The 20923-nt window shown below is 39.5% G+C and overlaps 2 protein-coding genes across 4 annotated transcripts in view; one reads left to right on the plus strand and one right to left on the minus strand.

Annotated features, from left to right (window-relative positions):
- The window catches only part of LOC132694724 (C-type lectin domain family 1 member B-like), a 104075-nt gene that overhangs the window by 55718 nt on the left and 27434 nt on the right, over positions 1-20923 (plus strand). The window lies entirely within an intron of this gene.
- LOC144616942 (T-cell surface glycoprotein YE1/48-like) lies at positions 1812-19448 on the minus strand. Of its 3 annotated transcripts, XR_013556865.2 has the most exons (6): positions 17375-17494; positions 17018-17101; positions 11853-11960; positions 9368-9525; positions 4371-4480; positions 1812-1934 (listed from the first exon to the last, which is right to left on the minus strand). XR_013556865.2 is itself a non-coding variant. In XM_078450087.1 (4 exons), the coding sequence occupies exons 1-4, from the start codon at positions 19419-19421 to the stop codon at positions 4436-4438; spliced, it is 474 nt and encodes a 157-aa protein (XP_078306213.1). In that variant the 5' UTR covers positions 19422-19448; the 3' UTR covers positions 4105-4435. The 3 variants fall into 3 exon arrangements, 1 of the variants encoding a protein (XP_078306213.1); XR_013556863.2 differs by lacking the exons at positions 17018-17101; positions 17375-17494 and adding an exon at positions 19259-19448; XM_078450087.1 differs by lacking the exons at positions 1812-1934; positions 17018-17101; positions 17375-17494 and adding an exon at positions 19259-19448 and having other exon boundaries at positions 4105-4480.

The following is a 20923-nucleotide window of genomic DNA, read 5'->3' on the forward strand; positions in this document are numbered from 1 at the left end:
AAAACTCACTGTTATATTTGTTTTATTATTTCTTTTATTTCCAACTTCACTTATTTCTGCTCTTCATTTTGTGATTTCCACCTTTATTTGATTTGGGTTTTATGTCTTTTCCTTATTCGACTTTCTCAAGGCAGAAGTTGTGATTCTTGATTGGAAAAGCTGCTTCCAATGTAAGCATTTTCCCTGTGAACACCAAACGAACTGCCTCCACATATTTTGATCTCTTGATGATTTGCTCTCATCCAGTTCAAACTATGCCAAATTTATCCTTTAGAACAAACAATGGCAAAAACATTTTTTTAATTTTCTTCATGACTTAATCTGAGGGGAGGAAGAATTTACTCCAACGGAGTAAACTAAAGAGTTTCAAATGGAGCTTGACCTTGCCACCTCACTTTTAAACTTCTTGCCTCCACAACAATGAAAAAATCAATGTATGTTGTTCAAAGACACCCAGGTTGTGGTAGTTGTCATGGCAGCCCAAGGGATCACTACAACACCCTGTAACCAGCACCCAGATTACTACACCCCATATTATCAGCGCCTGAGTTGCACCTTGGACATGGTTTCTTTCCAAGCATAACGTTGCACCATGGTAAAGACTAGTCATTTCCCATTACTATTCGTTTTAGGAATAATCCATATGGCAGGAAATTTTGTCCTCATTTCTAATAGCATAGGTTAGAGTTACCTGGTGTAGAACCTTATAAATAACTGGAATGTTATAGGAGGAGTGATTTTGTGTCTGGGTTTTTTTCTTGCTCAACTTAAGTTTGTGCTTTTAATCCACAAAGACACGGACAGAATGAAAAGAAATACCATAAACAGGTGCTCAGAGACACAAATAACAGGACATCATAAATTGAAGTGAATCAAATAAACATTTTTTTTAACTGGTGAAGATTTTATTGGCGAAACCAAACAGACTGATAACACGTTGCAGTGGTAACCAAGAGAGGAAGCAGGAATTCTTGAATGCTGCTGACTGCAGATAGAGAGGTAGAGCATCTATTGTAATATTCAACGTCTATGCAAATTTAATGTAGACACATTTTGACACAGAAATGACACTGCTAGACAGTTACCCTATATATACGCTCTATGGCAAGTAAAACAGTACAAAGTGCTTTCATCCACACAATTCTAAAATTCTGGGACAAACCTAAACATCCATTGGAAATAAAACATTTATCAGTGTAACATTTGCAGAAATTTATACAAGTAATGCAGCTACCTATGTACTGATATGGAACACACGCGTGGTATATTTTCAACAGAAACATAAAGGATCGTTACTGTCGTTTGTAGCCACATAACATTTTGTTTAGCAGACGGCCTGTGTATACTTGTACTTTACTAGAATACCTCTGGAATACTATATAAACCAGTTACACGTGTGCCTCTGAGGTGGCAACCAGGTGAATAGAGGACAAGATGGTTGGGAGCTTGTGTTCATCGTTTAGGACCTCTTATACTGTGAACATTGCAAATGTATTCACTACCTATTTGAATCAAGATCTTTTAGTTATATTTTAAATGTAAAGTCTTACACTAAAATTTTTTCACATTCTCTGATGCAATGGTTCTTGAAATTTCAAAAAAAAAAAAAAAAAAAAAAAGAAGCTTCATTCCTGGATGGTTGATTTTACTATTTCTAAAATGTACTCTTTTATCCATGTTGAGGGATGTGTGAAAGATCATAATCCTTCATACGCCATGCATAGTTGACTAATTTGAGTGAACACCCTGTTTTTCCTCACAGCTGTTAAAAGAATGAAAATAGTGAACATTTGATCACAGCGCTTCTTTAATTATCAGGGCCAGAGAACTCCTTTTCACAAATGTAACGGAAGCTTTTACTACAGTCAGCACTGTAAATATTTGATGGTTTCAGGTGTCCACATTTCACATGAGATAAACTCTGTTGGAAATTCCTGCACCAGAAAATAAATTCATTTTAGAAAGACATTTCTCAGGCAAAATTTATCACAAATTGAAAACATTTGTGCAGTTATTTCAATGGCCTTACAGATGTTGAGAGGGACATAGAGCGTTAAGATCAGGAAGCATAATTGTCTCTAAACCTAATGAAATGTTGCCAATGGACCACTGGAACTAGTGAAGAAGTACAAAGGGTAGTGTAGACTGTGAGGTAGAGGGAGTTATACATATACACTTGAAATATGCTCCTAAGACTCCTGACACGTCTGGGAAGTGATCATATAAAGAATGTGTATGAAGTGATACACTGAAATTACATATAAACATATTTCCAAGTGCCTATACTTCAGATTGATGTGCCCAGAGCAAGCAATTCCACTGCTAGCCTCACTTTGAGCAAAAAGGGTGCTGATTTGCCTTTAAGATAGTGTGCACTTTTTCTCCACTGAGCCTAATGTCTTCCACACCAAACGAAGCATTAGACGTCGGTGAAATTGGGCAATGAGAATAAGGAACCTGGATTTTAAATATGAAGTCTGGGCTACACTGTCCAGAAAAAAAAACGTTTCTTAGTTTTAATTTTCACCCAAATCTTCATGAATCTGATGGGAAGTAACCATTTCAAGAAATAAAATGGAGGTGTCCCCAACTTTTTACATTCAGCTGTTGTTTCAGTAGAACTTCTTTGTAGGGGGTTCCATTGCCCTCCCTGCCCCTTCATGGGTTTCCTTCTGTCTCTTCAAGCACTTTTCTCGGTGATGTTTTCTGGTTATCCTCTTGTCCCCTTATCTTAACATGACCTTAAACATGAGGGTGTCCGAGGGTTCAGCCCTTAGATTCCCGAGAATCAACCCAACCTCGCACTTGTCACACTGTCTATTCACTGCTGCACACAACATTTGCAACCCAGGCACAGACCTCTCACCTGATCGGCATGATCATCTATCACAAGGCCCATGCGACACCCCTGTACATACCTAAATGCTTAACAGTTTTACTAATATTTTATCTAAAACTGAATTCCAAATATGCCTTATTAGCGTGCATGGGAACGTCATTCTTCCCACTCTTGGACCAAAACCCTTGACACCATCCCTGATTTGTCCGTCTCACACACATCTTTGGAACAAGTGTAGAATCTGGCCACTTGGCCATCTCAGCTCAACAGACTGTCCAGAGTGCGTCTCCAAAGCAGGGAGCCAGCTTTTGTCCCTCCTCCGCTTAAAACCCTCTAATATCTTCTCATGACCCTCATGAACCAATCCAAGATCTTACATTTTTCTGATCCCTACATGCTCTCATCGTCATTCCCTCTCTGACCTACTTCTCTCCCACCTCATTCCCCTTGCTCCAGCATCCCAGGCCTTCTTGCTATTTCCTCAGGGATGCTAAGGACACTACTACTGCTGGGATGCATTTGTATCAGCTAATCCACATGCCCTGCTCACTCAACATGCTGTACGAACTTCATTTCTCAAGGAGTCTGTCCTGACCACTCCACTGAAAGCAGTGGAATCTCTCCCTCTTTCCTTCATACACAAAAGATACTTTGCACTGTAGCAAAAAGGAAGAGATTTCACATCACTCCATAGCATGTATCACCCCCTAATGTGCCATGTAATTCACTTGGCACGTTGAGATTGTCGTCGCTCATCACCAAGAGCTCCATCAAGCCTGCATTGGAATGTACTATCCACAATGGCAGAGGACTGTAGCGTGTTTCATTCACCACTATAGCTTCAGTGGCTAGAAGGGTGCCTGGCACATTGTGGGCCATCAATAAACAGCCTGCTAAGTAGCCCATGTTTCTCATACTGGCCCCCATGTTACCTAGATTTAGTTACAACGGATCACTTTTCTTCATTTTCTAAACTCATTTATTTCGTAGACATCAACTGACAAACCCATGTGATTTATTAATGAAACAGGGCTACCAGAAATTCTTGTGGACTTGTGCTAGACAATAACATGTAGGATATTAAACACCACATTAAAGCTGCAAGATTACTAAATGACTCCTTTGGAAAAGCTCTTTTGTTGTTGTTGTTCTCGAATGATACCAAACAAACAGGTACAAATTTCATGTACAGAGGAGGCTGGCTGTAGCCACGTTTCTTTCCTCATTACCTTTTTACCATTTCCTGCAACCATATCTGTGGATGTGCTTGTATCATAAAATACAAGATACAAAAGCAAAATGTCATTTCACTGGGTTTGGCAGGACCTTCATTAAAGAACATGGAATAAATCATGCTCTTTGGGTCTCTTGAGGTCTCAGATTTGCATTCGGTTGCCGATCTAAGAAGCGAGATCAAATGGAATGAACGATATTCCCTAAGTCCCCAAGGATCTGTTCCTCTTCTTCACCAATAATCTACCAATCCGTTACTGAGCAGGAAAGGGAGCAAAGCCATGAAATGAAAACTTACAGCTTCTGAGATAAGGGTGAGCCATCCAGCCATTGCCAGGGATACCTGCCTTCTTGAACCTTAATTCATCCAATCCAATGATTGTATTTTATTTTTGATTGAATAAGGACCTGTGAGAATATTGGAATTATGAGTATTATTCATAGCGTCAGTGAAAACATCATACCCACAGAGGACTCACAAATAAAATACCGGGCACTTTTATCTTCAAACACTTTTATGATAAATGGAACAAGCAGGTTCATTTCTGCATGGGGTAGAGAAGACACAGGAATGGAAATGCTTCAGTGAAAGACTCACCCAAGTCTTTGTGACTGGGTCCAAGATATCAGCAAAGGGGCAGGATGGACTTAGAAAAAACAAATCTCCCCATACCATCAAGTAGAGAGATAAATATGATGGCACTAAATCAGGAACTTTCTTCATCATAAGTCGCCTTAAAGCATGTAAAAGACAAGCCTCAAGTCTGGCGATATATGCAATAATTTACAGAATAAATATGTATTTCTAGAAATAAACAAGGAAAGAACTACCCAATAAGAAAAAAAATGGACAGGGGGATCCTGGGAAGATGGCGGCATAGGAGGACGCTGGGCTCACGCGCGTCCTGCTGATCACTTAGATTCCACCTACACCTGCCTAAATAACCCAGAAAACCGCCAGAAGACTAGCAGAACGGAGTCTCCGGAGCCAAGCGCAGACGACAGGCCCACGGAAGAGGGTAGGAAGGGCGGCGAGGCGGTGCGCGTTCCACGGACTGGTGGGAGGGAGCCGGGGTGGAGGGGCGGCCCGCAGGCCAAGCAGAGCCCCCGAGTCTGGCTGGCAAAACAGAGGGGCCTGACGGAGTGTGTTCCGACAGCAAGCGGGACTTGACATCTGGAAGGTTATAAGCTAACAGCTCTGCTCGGAAAACGGGAGGCCTAGAGGACAACGGGAGGGAGAGGTGTTGAGCCCCAGACGACAGAGCTCGTCGTGGCGGGGAACAAAGGCACTCACCAGCGCCATCTCCCTGGCCCATCCCGCAGCCAAAATCCCAAAGGGAACCGGTTCCTGCCAGGGAACTTGCTTGCACTGCGCAAAGACCCAAAGCTGTGCTTCTGCAGATCCGTCCCTCATCCCTCGGGCGGGTCTGACACCCTCCTGGTGCCGCAGGGCCCCTCCCGAAGCAGATCTCTGAAGGAAAGGCGAGTTGAGCCTACCCCTCCTGCCCCCGTGCACCTTGCCGATCCACTCCAGCTAATACACCAGATCCCCAGCACCACAAGCCTGGCAGTGTGCAAGTAGCCCAGACAGGCCACGCCACCCCACAGTGAGTCCCGCCCCTAGGAGAGGGGAAGAGAAGGTACACACCAGTCTGACTGTGGCCCCAGCGGTGAGCTGGGTGCAGACATCATGTCTGACTGCGGCCCCGCCCACCAACGCAAGTTATTCAAGACAGCACAGGGGAAGTGCCCCGTAGTCCCGCACCACTCCAGGGACTATCCAAAATGACGAAACACAAGAATTCCCCTCAGAAAAACGTCCAGGAAATAACAACAGCTAACCAACTGATCAAAAATGACTTAAACAATATAACAGAAAGTGAATTTACAATAATAGTCATAAAATTAATCGCTGGGCTTGAAAACAGTATAAGGACAGCAGAGAATCTCTTGCTACAGAGATCAAGGTACTAAGGAACAGCCAGGAGGAGCTAAAAAAGGCTATCAACGAGCTGAGAAATCAAATGGAGACAACTATGGCTCGGATTGAAGAGGCAGAGGAGAGCATAGGTGAACTAGAAGATAAAATTATGGAAAAAGAAGCTGAGAAAAAGAGAGATAAAAAAAATCCAGGAGGATGAGGGGAAAATTAGAGAACTAAGTGATGGACTAAAGAGAAATAACATACGCACAATTGGTATTCCAGAGGAGGAAAAGACAGGGAAAGGTGCTGAAGGTGTACTTGAAGAAATAATAGCTGAGAACTTCCCGGATCTGGGGAAGGAAAAAGGCATTGAAATCCAAGAGGCACAGAGAACTCCCTTCAGACGGAACTTGAATCGATCTTCTGCACGACATATCATGGTGAAACTGGCAAAATACAAGGATAAAGAGAAAATTCTGAAAGCAGCTAGAGATAAACATGCTCTAACATATAAAGGGAGACCTATAAGACTCGTGACTGATCTCTCTACTGAAACTTGGCAGGCCAGAAAGGAATGGCAGGAGATCTTCCATGTGATGAACAGAAAAAATATGCAGCCGAGAATCCTTTATCCAGCAAGTCTGTCATTTAGAATAGAAGGAGAGATAAAGGTCTTCCCAAACAAACAAAAACTGAAGGAATTCGTCACCACTACACCAGCCCTACAAGAGATCCTAAGGGGGATCCTGTGAGACAAAGTACCAGAGACATCGCTACAAGCATGAAACCTACGGACATCACAATGACTCTAAACCCATATCTTTCTATAATAACACTGAATGTAAATGGACTAAATGCGCCAACCAAAAGACATAGGGTATCAGAATGGATAAAAAAACAAGACCCATCTATTTGCTATCTACAAGAGACTCATTTTAGACCTGAGGACACCTTCAGATTGAGAGTGAAGGGATGGAGAACTATTTATCATGCCACTGGAAGCCAAAAGAAAGCTGGAGTAGCCATACTTATATCAGACAAACTAGACTTTAAATTAAAGGCGGGAACAAGAGATGAAGAAGGGCATTGTATAACAATCACAGGGCCTACTCATCAGGAAGGGCTAACAATTATAAATGTCTATGTGCCGAGTACAGGAGCCCCCAAATATATAAAACAATTACAACCATAAGCAACTTTATTGATAAGAATGTGGAAATTGCAGGGGACATTAACACTCCACTTACAGAAATGGATAGATCATCTAGACACACGGTCAATAAACAAACAAGGTCCCTGAATGATACATTGGATCAGATGGACTTGACAGATATATTTAGAACTCTGCATCCCAAAGGAACAGAATATACTTTCTTCTCGAGTGCACATGGAATATTCTCCAAGATAGGTCACATACTGGGTGACAAAACAGCCCTTCATAAGTATACAAGAATTGAAATCATACCATGCATACTTTCAGACCACAGTGCTATGAAGCTTGAAATCAACCGCAGGAAAAAGTCTGGAAAAACCTCCAAAAGCATGGAGGTTAAAGAACACCCTACTAAAGAATGAATGGGTCAACCAGGCAATTAGGGAAGAAATTAAAAAATATATGGAAACAAATGAAAATGAAAATACAACAATCCAAACGCTTTGGGAAGCAGCGAAGGCAGTCCTGAGAGGAAAATACATTGCAATCCAGGTTGAAATTAATGAAGGTACTTATAAGCGGTCTTGAATTTTTAAAATTTGTTTGAACCAATGTGCTAGTTTGTACTTCATTTATTTCTCATATTTACGAGTGAATCATTCATAATCATATCATTATTTTAATAAGAATTTTATAAACAAGAAACACAGCGTTCTTTTTTTTTTTTTTTAATATATGAAATTTACTGTCAAATTGGTTTCCATACAACACCCAGTGCTCATCCCAAAAGGTGCCCTCCTCAATACCCATCACCCACCCTGCCCTCCCTCCCACCCCCCATCAACCCTCAGTTTGTTCTCAGTTTTTAAAAGTCTCTAATGCTTTGGCTCTCTCCCACTCTAACCTTTTTTTTTTTTTTTTTTTTTTCCTTCCCCTCCCCCATGGGTTTCTGTTATGTTTCTCAGGATCCACATAAGAGTGAAACCATATGGTATCTGTCTTTCTCTGTATGGCTTATTTCACTTAGCATCACACTCTCCAGTTCCATCCATGTTGCTACAAAAGGCCATATTTCATTTTTTCTCATTGCAGCGTTCTTTTTTTTAAGGTAGGCTTTACATGCAACATGGGATTGAACTCACAACCCCAATATCAGGAGGCACATGGCCCACCAACTGGGCCAACCACATGCCCAGTGGTTATTGGCCTGGATGTTGTTTTATTTTGTTTTGTTTTTTGAAAACATAGGGCTTTTAACTCATCCTTCACAAGACACTTATAGAAATATCAATGCTAGAACTAGATCGTGTAACTAGAACTCAGTGCCTACACGGACTATTTATGGAATCATTAGAAGGAACCCCACAGAATCCATTCTACTGACTTTATATTGCCAAACATTAAAAGTAATGGCAAATGTGATCTACATTTTCTCTTCTAGAAAAGAGATGCTCTCTCTGTCATTCTGGATTATAAGCAAAAGGAAAAAAATCATTTCCAAAGAATCATTCCAGGGTGCCTGAGTAACTCCGTCGGTTGAGTGTCTGACTTTGGCTCAGGTCATGATCACACGGTATGTGAGTTCGAGCCTGCGTCGGGCTCTGTGCTGACAGCTTGGAGCCTGGAGTCTGCTTCACATTCTGTCTTCCTCTCTCTCTGCCCCTATCCCACTCGCACTCTGTCTCTCTGTCTCTTGAAAAGTGAATAAATGTTAAAAAATAATTAAAAAAAAAAAGAAGCATTCTAGCTACATTCAACCTCTTCATTTTTCAACCTCTTTTCCCATGGCCATGAAGGGAGAGACTCATCTTTCCTTTGAAGTTGAATCCCTCCCATATACTGATGAAGGAACAACAGAACTCAGTACAATGAGAAATTATCTCTTCAGAATGCTCATACCCTTGAAGCAGTTCTTTCGCCCTGTATTAGCCCTGAGAAGCGAAATGCTGAGCCGTTTGAAGCATACTAAGTGTTAAGATGCAAAATATACAATACTAAAGACTGAAAATCATTCCATGGCATGCCCAGAAGAGCTTTTCTTCTTGATTTAAATCAATGGTTCTTCTTGGTCACTTGTTACACCTATGTCTCTTCCACAGAGAAATCTGCACCAGTTAACAAAGTGCTTCAATTGGAGGAAAGTCGAAACAATTATCTGAACTCCAGACATACATTGCATACTCAAAGCATTTACTCAGGTTTAGGAAAGTAGACATACTTGCTCTTCTTTAGTATCAATCTTCAGGAGACTAGCCTGCAGATCTTGGCATGACACCATGCTCCTCTCCCAAGTTTTCTCCTCTTTTGAAAAGTGGTAACAGCTTTTTCCACAGCAGTACCAGTTTCCTTGAAATGTGTCATCGTCTTCATTCCATGCTCATGGATTGGAAAACAAACATTGTTAAAATCCTGACACTACCCAAAGCAATCTACACATTCGATGCAATTTCTATCAAAATAACACCAGCGTTCTTCACAGAGCTAGAACAAACCCAAAATTTGTACGGAACCACAAAAGACACTGAATAGCCAAACGAATGTTAAAAAAGAAAACCAAAGCTGGACACATCACAATCCTGGATCAAGCTATTTTACAAAACGGTTTTCATCAAAACAGTATGGTATTGGTACAAAAGTAAACACACAGATCAACGGAACAGAACGGAGAACCCAGAAATGGACCCACAAATGTGCAGCCAGCTAATCTTTGACCAAGCAGGAAACAATATCCAATGGAAAGAAGACAGTCTCTTCAGCAATTGGTGTTGGGAAAACGGGACAGCAACATGTAGAAGAATGAACCTGGACCACATTCTTACACCATACACAAAAACAACTCAAGATGCATGACAGACCTAAATGTCAAAACCATCAAAATCCTAGAGTAGAAAACAGGAAACAACCTCTTTGACCTCACCTGCAAGACCTTCTTACTCGACATGTCTCCAGGGGCAAGGGAAACAAAAGCAAAAACGAACTATTGGGACCTCATCAAGATAAAAACCTTCTGCCCCACGAAGGAAACAATCAGCAAAACTAAAAGGCAACGGACAGAATGGAAGAAAATATTTGCAAATGAAATATCAGACAAAGGATTAGTATCCAAAATCTATAAAGAACTTACGGAACTCAACACTCAAAAGGCAAATAATCCAGTGAAGAAATGGGCCAAAGACATGAACAGACACTTTTCCAAAGAAGACATCCAGATGGCCTACAGACACATGAAAAGATGCTCCACATCACTCATCATCAGGGAAATACAAATCAAAACCACAATGAGATACCACCTCACACCTGCCAGAATGGCTAAAGTGAACAATTTGGGCAAGAACAGATGTTGGCAAGGATGTGGATAAAGGGGAACATTTTTGCACTGCTGGTGGGAATGCAAGCAGGTGCAGTCACTCTGGAAAACATCATGGCTGTTTCTTAAAAAATGAAACATAGAGCTACCCTATAATTAGAAACAATAATGGCACTACTAGGCATTTGCCCAAAGGACACACAAATGCTAATATGAAGTGTCACATGCACCCCAATGTTTTGCACCAGTTTCAATAATAGCTAAATCATGGAAAGAGCCCAAATGGCCATCACCGATGAATGGGTAAAGACGGTATATTCTACAATGGAATATCACTCAGCCATCAGAAGGAATGAAGTCTTGCATTTGTAACAATGTGGGTGCAAGTAGAGTGTATCGTGGTAAGCAAAATGAGTCAGAGAAAGAGAAATATAAGATTTCACTCATATGTGGAATTTAAGAAACAAAATAGATAAACATAGGGGAAGATAAGGAAAAACAAGCTAAAAACATAAAGGGAGGAAAACCGTAAGAGGCAAACCAGAAGAAACTCTTCAATACAGAGAAAAAACTGAGGGTTGCTGGAGGGCTGTTGGCTGAGAGGAGGGCCAAATGGGTGATGGGCATTAAGGGGGACACCTGTTGGGATGAGCACTAGGTGTTGTATATAAGTGACGATTTCCTAAATTCTACTCCTGAATGAATTACCAGACTACATATATGTTAACCAGCTGGGATTTAATAATTTCTTTTGAAAAAGTAATGTGTCATGATCTTTATCTTGAAAACAAAGCCACATGATCCTCAACCACAAGAGCACTTAGAGACCTATGCTTTCTTTATGTATACATATATATATATACATACATATATATATACACATATATACATACGTGTATGCATACATCTTGCTTACATCAGACTGAATGACTGAAAAATAGGTGGTTTTCCTGTATCCCAAACGTCTCATGTTGAGAATAGCTTTGGGGTCAAATTGTGGAGCCAGAGACTGACAGACGTCAGACCATTGTTAAAATGACACTGAGAAATCCTGACTTCCCAAGGACAGATACACTGCTCCAATAGGAAGCAGTTCTCCCTTCGGGAGAAATTCACCTAAGTGAACATAAGAGGGTGGTATTAATTCCAAGAGATCTAGACTGGAGAAAATTCATCCACAAGCAGAAAATACTCAAATCAACATGACTTTGTGAAAGTCAAGAATTCAATTAGCTAGAAGAAAGAAAATGGATTTAATTTTAAAAAGTGAGAAAAATTAAAGGACTTGACAAATTCAATGTGAAGTTTTAAAATGATACATTAAAATTGAACAGAATGAGATAATCCCATGGAGGAAAAAAACTGTAAACTATCAGTATAATCATTCAGTACATACCTGTAGTGGTTAGTAAAATTAAGTGATCTTCAACTTCTGCTAAGGAAGCATTCTTGTCTTCTGGTTCTTTCATATCTTGCCTGATTTCTCCAGAACACCTGTGAAAAACTTCAATTCATTTTATAAAACTAAGGTCTTGAATGCTTGTAATAGATCATTTTATTATAATCACTTACTCTACTTCTAAATGGCACAGTGAGTGGCGCTGACTAAATGAAAGTACGATCAGAGAAACTGCCAGGTTACAATATGTTGAAGTGTCAGAACATAAAACAGATTTTTAAATAAAATGATAACTTGCTATACATTATTTTGGAAGTACGTGAGACAGGAATCAACTTCTATAAAACAGAAATGTAAACAGGAAGTGAAATATACTTTTAGTTTCTACGCCACTTACTCTTCAAATAATGATTACACAGTTGGTGAAATGAAGTAGCCAGTATTTTATTTAGCATGTAGTATTTGCACAGGAAGCTAAACACCAGGGATTTGACTCTCCTCTAGTACAAGCTTATAATTAATACACTGAATATACATAGAGGAAGAGCACACATGGCGACTTCTAACATGCAAAAAGTAAGTGAAAAATCTCTGAGCAAATTGGCAGTATCTTCTCCAAACTCACACATAAAAAAGTGTAAAATCACGCAGTATATGGCTCTTTAAGTGTACAAAGACGGAAAGAAAGGTCCCTTAAGGATTTGTTACGCAGCTAGGAATCGTCATTTCCAGCTCTCTACCACCCATCACTGAACCAAATGCAACGTCTACTTGTAAAACTCCAACATCAATTGCACAGTCTCCTGATGTACTCCGTGGCAATAAATATAACTACTGCTTCAACTCAGTCATCCATTCCAGTGTTCATATACTGGATCTGAATTGAAAAGACACCTTAAAGGGCCCCTGGATGGCTCAGTTGGTTAAGCGTCTGACCTGGGCTCAAGTCATGATCTCACAGTTCATGAGTTGGGCCCCGCATCTGGCTCACTGTTATCGGCACAGAGGCCACTTCGGATCCTCTGTCCCACTCTCCCTGGGTCCACCCCCCACCCCTCCTGTGCTCTCTCTATCTCTTTCTCTCAACCATAAATAAAAACCATTTAAAAAAAAAAAACCACCCACATTAAGACCTCCTGTACCTAAATACTACCATTTCTTGGCACCAATCAATTCCCTTCTCCTTTCCTTTTTGTCCATCCAAGGACACGTAGTACAGAACCAATTTTGGCAGGACCTCCAAGAAGCTTGCAGCATAGTCTTTATGCACATCTAAAAATAGCCAGCTTCACTGGGGGCTCTTGGCTAACACTCCATTGAGCAAGCCACTCTTGATCTCAGGGTCGTGAGGTCAGGCCCAAGTTGGGTGGGGAGCCTCCTTGAAAAATTTAAAAAAAAATTTTTTTTTTAATGTATAAAATAGCCAATTTTGGAGCACATTTGTCATTCACCATCTCATCTCCCCTCAAGGTTCTGAAACTCAAGTGACAAAAAAAGATCACAAAATTGTACACATACAAACTAATGCTGACCAACGCTTAGATTTTCTTCACCATTTCACCCCTCAATATAACACAGTATCGTTCTTAAAGCACACTCTTTTCTCAATTCAACAGCTATTTCAAGTATTTATACTTTGTCTAAATTATCTGGTGCACCTCCTTGCCCCTTCCTCTCAGAACATGGCCTCAGCTGCTCCTTTGCATGGAAACAGTCACCAGCAAGGATACCTTCTCCTCACCTTCCTGCACCTCCTCCTATAGATAACACAGGTATCTCTCACTCTACCCCAGGAAAAAATGAGCTTTGCATTGAACAAGTGTGAAACTCTCACCCCTGCTCTGGATTTCATCCCGTATCGAATCTTTGGTGATCTTGATCTCCTACTGTCAATTTCTCTCTTGAACCCTCCACAGTTTCCTTCTCATGGTTCCCTTCTCTTGCATATGATCAAGTCAGCTTTCCCACAAAGTTCCTGTCCTCCTTTTTCATATTTTTTTGTAACAGAGTTCTTTTCTTTACTCTCAGATTGGGTGCTAACATAAGATTGTTCACATTCCTTCATTCATGAGACACTTACCACATTGCTCGCAGAACTGGTTTTTCTTCCTTAGTTAGCAAGTTGTTAGCTACCCCAAATTGTAGCCAGGACCTTAAGCATTACATTTATTTACTTTGCTAGTCATTTCATCTCATCTCCCTACTTCTCTCACATGCTGTAACTAATGCACATTCAATTACTCCCTTCATACATTTTATATATAGTGTTATTGCCTCTTTGTGGATTTCCTGAAATATTACTATTTATTGTATTTGTTTTGCACTGTTGCATCTTATAAAAATGTATCGTGACATGCACAAACTTTTGTGCTCTTGCTTTGTTTTTCCATTTCATATGCTCTTGCTAAATTTCATGCATATTGTTGAATACCATTGTCATTGTCTTGACTGTCACATACATTCCATTGGCAAATCAATTGCAGAGATCTCATTTACTCTCCCATTAATGATCTTTTGAGTAGTTGTGATATGTTCGACATTGTGAATAGCACTGCTACGAACTGTCCTGTAGAAGTTCATTTCTGTGTATGTGCAAGTATGTCTGTTGGATATATACTTAGGGTGAGAATTACTGAATCGTGTCGAGCTGTAGAAGACAGTACCAAACTCGCTAAGTGTTTGTATCAGGTAATACTGCCTTTAACAACGCTCGAGATCATATAGATCCACATATTTTCAAGGCTTGGTAAATGTTTCGCTTATCCATAATTAAAATAAATGCTTTTCTGTATTCACTGATCTCGGAATTCACTGATCTGTATTCACTGTATTCTCTGTATCTGCTTCCTAATGTGTGAAAGAGTTTTAGCCATTACAGTCAGGCTTTGACCATACCCACTATCCCACTGGAGCTACTCTAGAAAATATCATTTCGGTCTCTCTCTTGCCAAATTTAATAAGCATATCTCTAGCCATTATAATACCTGATCCTCCTGTACAATTTGGAACTCTGGACTACCTTTGCCTTCTCCCCATGATACCATAATGTTTTTGGACTCCCACCTACTTGTTTAACCAAGCATCATGGTTTTTCACTGTTTTTACTCATCTTTTACCTCCAGCTAAATGTTGATTTATCCTAAGAATCCTTCGCCTCACCCTTGTTCTTCTAGCATAATCTACTCTCCCTGGTTTCACAAGGCAGAGCTTGGTCCAGCTTCTGCTTTCCTCTATGATATCTTCCAGTATCTTTCATCCAGGCATCTTCCTTGATCTCCAGACTTTTAATACCACCGTGTACGTGCTGATGGTCTGTGTCTGCTGTTAAAACCCACTCTAACAGACAAGACCAACCTCATTCTTTCTGGTCATCTCCACTGATATGTCCAAGCACCTCACTCCTTACTGTTATTAGCACACCTACGCAAACACCAAACCATACTTAGTGTTCTTCTTGTGTTCTCTGTAATATTTATTGGAATACATTCACCAAGGTGTGTAAGCCTCATGTCAAATGGTATCACTGATTCAAATGTCTCCCTCACGCACTCATATTCTAGCAATTCTTATTGAAGATTTCTCATAAATGGTGCCTACCCTTCATTTCTTCTTCATAACACTAATTCAGTCATTCTAACTAACCCTGATTCCTGAAACATCCTGTTATCTTCTCCTTCCACCCACTTGCCGGATGTTGAGATTGACCTTTCCCAAATCCCTATCGCCTCATGGAACAGGAGTCATGTTTTTCCCTCACATAAAACCTTTCGGTGGTTTCTTTTGTTTTTCGAACAAATCTAAAATTTCTTAAGATATTAAAATTATCAAAACGTGCATACCTAGGCAAACCTATTTATAGCTACTTCTTAATTCTCCTAAAGCATCCAGTTCTTTGGTTCTTGTTTTCTATGCCTGGATAAGTAGTCTCTCTACCCCAAGCTTCCTGATTAAGTCCTACCTATCCTTTACATCATATCAATTATTATCTCCTGGAGGAAAGTTTTCTGGCCCTCAGCATGAAGTATTCTATTCAGCTGATATCTTGAAGCCATTACCCCAGCACTAATAATATTTTATTTTAAAAACTGTTTACAGGGCACCTGGGAGGCTGTCAGCCGAGTGTCTGACTTCGGCTCAGGTCTTGATCTTAGGGTTCATGATTTCCAGCTGCTCATCAGGTTCCCTGCTGTCAGCACAGAGCCCACTTAGGATCTTCTGCCTTCCTCTCTTTCTGCCCCCGACCCCAGCTCATGCTCTCTCTCTCTCTCTTTCTCTCTCAAACATAACTAAGACATTAAAAATACATAGGAGCGCCTGGGTGGCTCAATCAGTTAAGCATCTGACTTCTGCTCAGGTCGTGATCTCGCAGTTGATGAGTTTGAGCTCAGCACCAGGCTCTGCATCTGTGGTGAGGAGACTACTTGGAATTCTCTCTCTCTCCCTCTCTCTCTCTCCCCCCCTTCCATTTGCATACCCTCTGTCTCTCTCTCAAAAGTAAACAAACAAACAAACCTCATCTTGAAAAAAGAATAACTTTCATTTTGAAAAAAATCCCCTTTATACTGAGCTCATTAAGTGCTGACTGTTTAAAATTCCTGTATCTTTAGTATCTATTATACATACTCCCTGACCCAGAGAAGATACTCAAAATTGTGGAATAAATGAACCGAAGGATTAAAAATTCAGGAAGAAGATATTAAAAACAAGTGTTTTCTATACATTTTTAACAATCGATGTGAAAAATATAAAAATGATATAAAAATAGATCAACCTTATATTCCTCTGTGATTTAATCAGTATTGCAGTATGATAAGGAGTGTACTACTCAAGGAAGATTTTTCCAATTCTCTGGTCATATGGAAAACTTCCTCCTTCACAAAATATAAAGATGAATATATATGTAAACCTCACTGTACATTTCAGGAAAATTTTGTGTCATTACAGCCATGACATACACTATTTCGTGTGGCGTAAAAGCTAAGTGATGGCAAAATAGCAAAATCATTGTCATCAACATTATAAACACCATCATGATTACTAACATTTCTATAGGACTCTATAGTTTACAAAGGCTCAGCAGAAATTCAGTTATGGTATCTCATTTTTCACGCTGCTCCTTGTTCTCATAAAAAAAAAAAAATGTGTGTGTGCCCGATACTCACGCATATATCTTAAGCCTGTGCTTGCCAGCAGGAGGAAAATACATGTAACTCCCAGGGTTAATGCAACCTTACGCCGTGGAAATTCTGTACAGATTCAGAAAGCAAAATATATAGTAAGCATTGAGCTTAGGAAAGCCCTCAGAGTTGGAACAAAATGGAATTCATTCTGGAATTGGAAATGAATATCCCTTTTTACTGTGATTACAAATATCCTTGAATTTTACATTTACATATACCCCTTGATCTATGAAGAACCGGACAAATAACGTCAAATATACAGAAACCTAATTATCATGATTTCACTTCTTACTTGAAATCATATTTTCACAAAATAAGAAAGCAAACAAAAAACTTTACCTCTCCTTTCATCCTTTGAATATCTTTCGTCCATCTGTCTCCTTGAACAGGGTGATATCAGAGTCGTGCACATCGCTCTCTACTCGCTCATTTTTGAGGACAGTAGGCAAAGAACACAGTTCGAATCCTGTGCAATGTGGCCTGAGGCATTAAAATGGCAATATTTATCATTACGTAACAGGGACAGCTAAATGAATAAGCATGATCATCTGAAATAAACAGGTTAAAGCAAGTATCTGGGAATATTAGGGAAATTTTTTTTCATCTTTATAATGCCTTACAACAGAGATTCTACACAATTAATTAATGGTCCACGACCATTTATGGGCTTGTTATGTTAAGCATTCACTTCTTTCAAAATCATTGAATTCATGGCCAAAATTTAATAATTGATATACACCATACTCACCTAAACCTCTAGGCTTATATCATCTTTTGAAAATTACGTTTGATCACTTAGTGCATGTGTTATGCCCAAATGGCAATTATATTGACACCAAATAGACTAAGCCCTTCTTACTAAGGACACACACACACCATTTTGACCAACACTGCGCCTGCTACATTGCTTATGTCAGACCCCGCTCATTCATTCATATTATCCCTTGAACTTTAGAGTCAGTGGATCATGACTCCTTTGTAAAGTATGAGGAAAATATGAAACTCATGAGGTTCAAGGGAGGGAGTTTAGGAAGTAACATTAAATGAGGGTGGTGATTGGTTTCTTTTCTGTTTGTGGATGAGGAAAACTGAGCCTTAAGGAATATATATAGTATTCCCAATGTCAGACTGTAAATGATACACTTTAGTTAAAATAACATATATTATAAATATATATAAATAAACATGCATAAATATGTTAAATGATAGTCTAGTTCAAGTAAATATATGTCAAAATATTAAGTTATATTTTAATGGGAAATATAAATATATACTTAGTTCAAGTATATATGTCATAAAAATAGTTTATTCATATTTATCCAAAAATATGATCCTTCACCTACACTTGGTTTATAGAAATAATATTTTCACAAAAAATACATAATAATCTCTCTCCCCTAGAAATAAAATGCACAGTGATTAAAGAGGAGAAAATATTTTCCCTAAAAGAATAGTTTTGGTAAGTGTAGAAAGAATCAGATAACTGGTTTTCCTCAATAGATATGGATTTTGGATTTTTAAAAGATCTTAATATTTCACCATTTAATTACATTATACTGTTGGGAAACTTGAACAATCATCAAATAATGATAAAATGTATATACACAGTGTCATTTTTTTTTTTCAATAAATATTCTCTCTACAAAAGTGCCAAATTATAAATCTTGTCTTAAGGTCGTGTATTCCTAGCTAACTGGTTTTTGTTTAGTGGTATTGGAATTGAACAAAACAATAAGAAACAAAATAATAAGAAACTAAACTTGGAAATATAAAGCTGGATTTATTTTGCTAGAAAAATACTCCTATTGTCAAATCTTCCAACTTTTGTATTACACTTAACTGAAAGAAGAGAGAATTTAACCTTTGGATAGTTCACTGCTAACCAGTTAGGTAGCACCCATAGAGATAAGAGGGGAAAAAATCACAGATTTATACCGTCTGAAAAAGAATCACATACTCCTTAAAACACGTCAGGATTAAAAAAATCATATTCTGCATCAGAAATATTCTGATCCACTCCTTTCCTCATTTGCAGAATAAAGTTAACGTTCGATATGGATTAACACAGATCCAGGAGTCAGTTCTTGGGGCAACAGTCCAAAGCCCTCCCAATTTTGTCCACAGCTTTCCCATAGCAAATGCTACTTTATCCCTCTCTGCTGGACAATGTGACAGCACAGGCACGGGTCACCCAACCTCACTGGCTGCAATACCTCATCGTACCTGGGATTTCACAGCAGGAAAAGAGCTTGGTCAGGATCACAGCTACGATGATGTGCTGGCTCTGCGGGCTTTTCGCCTCTGCCCTGACTCCACAAGGTACTAGTTGACGTGCTTGACTGACTCTCAGAGAGACCGTGTCAGGAGAAAGATAGCCGATGGCCATGTGACATTAGATACTCCCCCGCATGGTTTCCACTGGCCTCAGGGTCTCCTTTCTCCTGCACTCTGTGTCAGACAGGAGTCCTAGAGACCTCAAATGCTGAAGTTTGCAGACATTCTGTGGATCGGTACAAACCTGAGCTTCAGCAGTTACCTTGAAGCATAAAAAAACAAAAAGGCATTCTCAAAATCTCATGAGGTTAGGAAATGCTTAACAATAAATGTAAAAATTTATCAAAATAAAAAGGGAAATATCCACATTCAACCTGACATGATTCTTACTTTTTCTTTTTATAGAATGAAGTTAAGTTACCAATAGCTTTATTTTTACTATTTATATGTATAAATATTATAAAATGTGTACAAATTTTGGACTATTTTTAACAAACATCCTGAGGATAGCCATATTGCTTAGGATATTACAGAAAATCTAAATACATAAAAATTGAGAAAAATGATTTGAATAATAGCACATTCCTACTTACTTCTTGTGTCCTCTTTAACTGCCTGAAGAAACAGAGCCTTTACATAATAAAAATTAGGACAGAAAGAAAGAGACATGTTTAAACACTTAAATAGGTTTGACTGTGCTCCTTTTAAAGCATTAAAGTCAAATTCATCTATTCAACCTCTTGTAGCAAAAACTATCAAAGCATTTTTAAGACTATATTATGTGTTTAATTCAATGAGCAGCTCTATGCCCTATTTACCCCTACAAGTAAATGCTAGGAAGGAACAAAAACAGTTGTGTTTTTTTTTTTTTCATATCAACCACATTGATCTGTCCATCTGAAGGGCCCCAATGATGAGATGCTTCAAAACTCTTCTTAGAAATGTGCAGTAATAACAACAAATCCACCTCGATGCCAGCCACACCAGGGGAAGTCTTTTCAAAAGCACTTTCTCCTGGTTGGAGCTCCCTTTTCCATGACTCCCAAAGCACAACTGTCTCATCCTCTTCTAAATACTGGTGGGAACACATGTGAAGTCTCTAGCTTTCTTTTTTCTGGTTTGCCTTTGGCTCACGCTGTTTCTTTTTAAGCTCTAGCTCATTGCTTTCAGGAAGTAAGTTTCTGACACGAATAGAGATAATAAAGAAAGCCTTCTACAAATTTCCCATGCAAAAGGGCTCTCTCTTAAAGGCAAACACGGTTTTCAAGCATGCCTATGGACTGTGATCTGCCAGGCCCCGGGGTGTAATTCCTCTGCACGGCAGCCAGACATCTCTATGCCTTATGTCAAATTCCCCAGTGCCAAACGACCTCATTTAACAGAAATGTATTTCATCGTTTCTTTTGCTACCATTATATACCTCACTGGTAAGGAATGATTAAGCCAGCACATGGACTTTGGACGTGTATTTTAGAGGGTGAAGAGTACCCTTCATGGCCCTGAAGTACCCAAGAGTTTCAGACCTCTAAACTCTCAGGGCAACGTTGTCTTCCGGGTTATGGGTGATAAAACCCGCTGCAGTTTATTCCCCTTGTGCTTCCGAAGCAGCAGCTG

The sequence above is a fragment of the Panthera onca genome, chromosome B4 (genome assembly GCF_046562875.1).
Source record: "Panthera onca isolate mPanOnc1 chromosome B4, mPanOnc1 haplotype 2, whole genome shotgun sequence".
Taxonomy (NCBI): Eukaryota; Metazoa; Chordata; class Mammalia; order Carnivora; family Felidae; genus Panthera; species Panthera onca.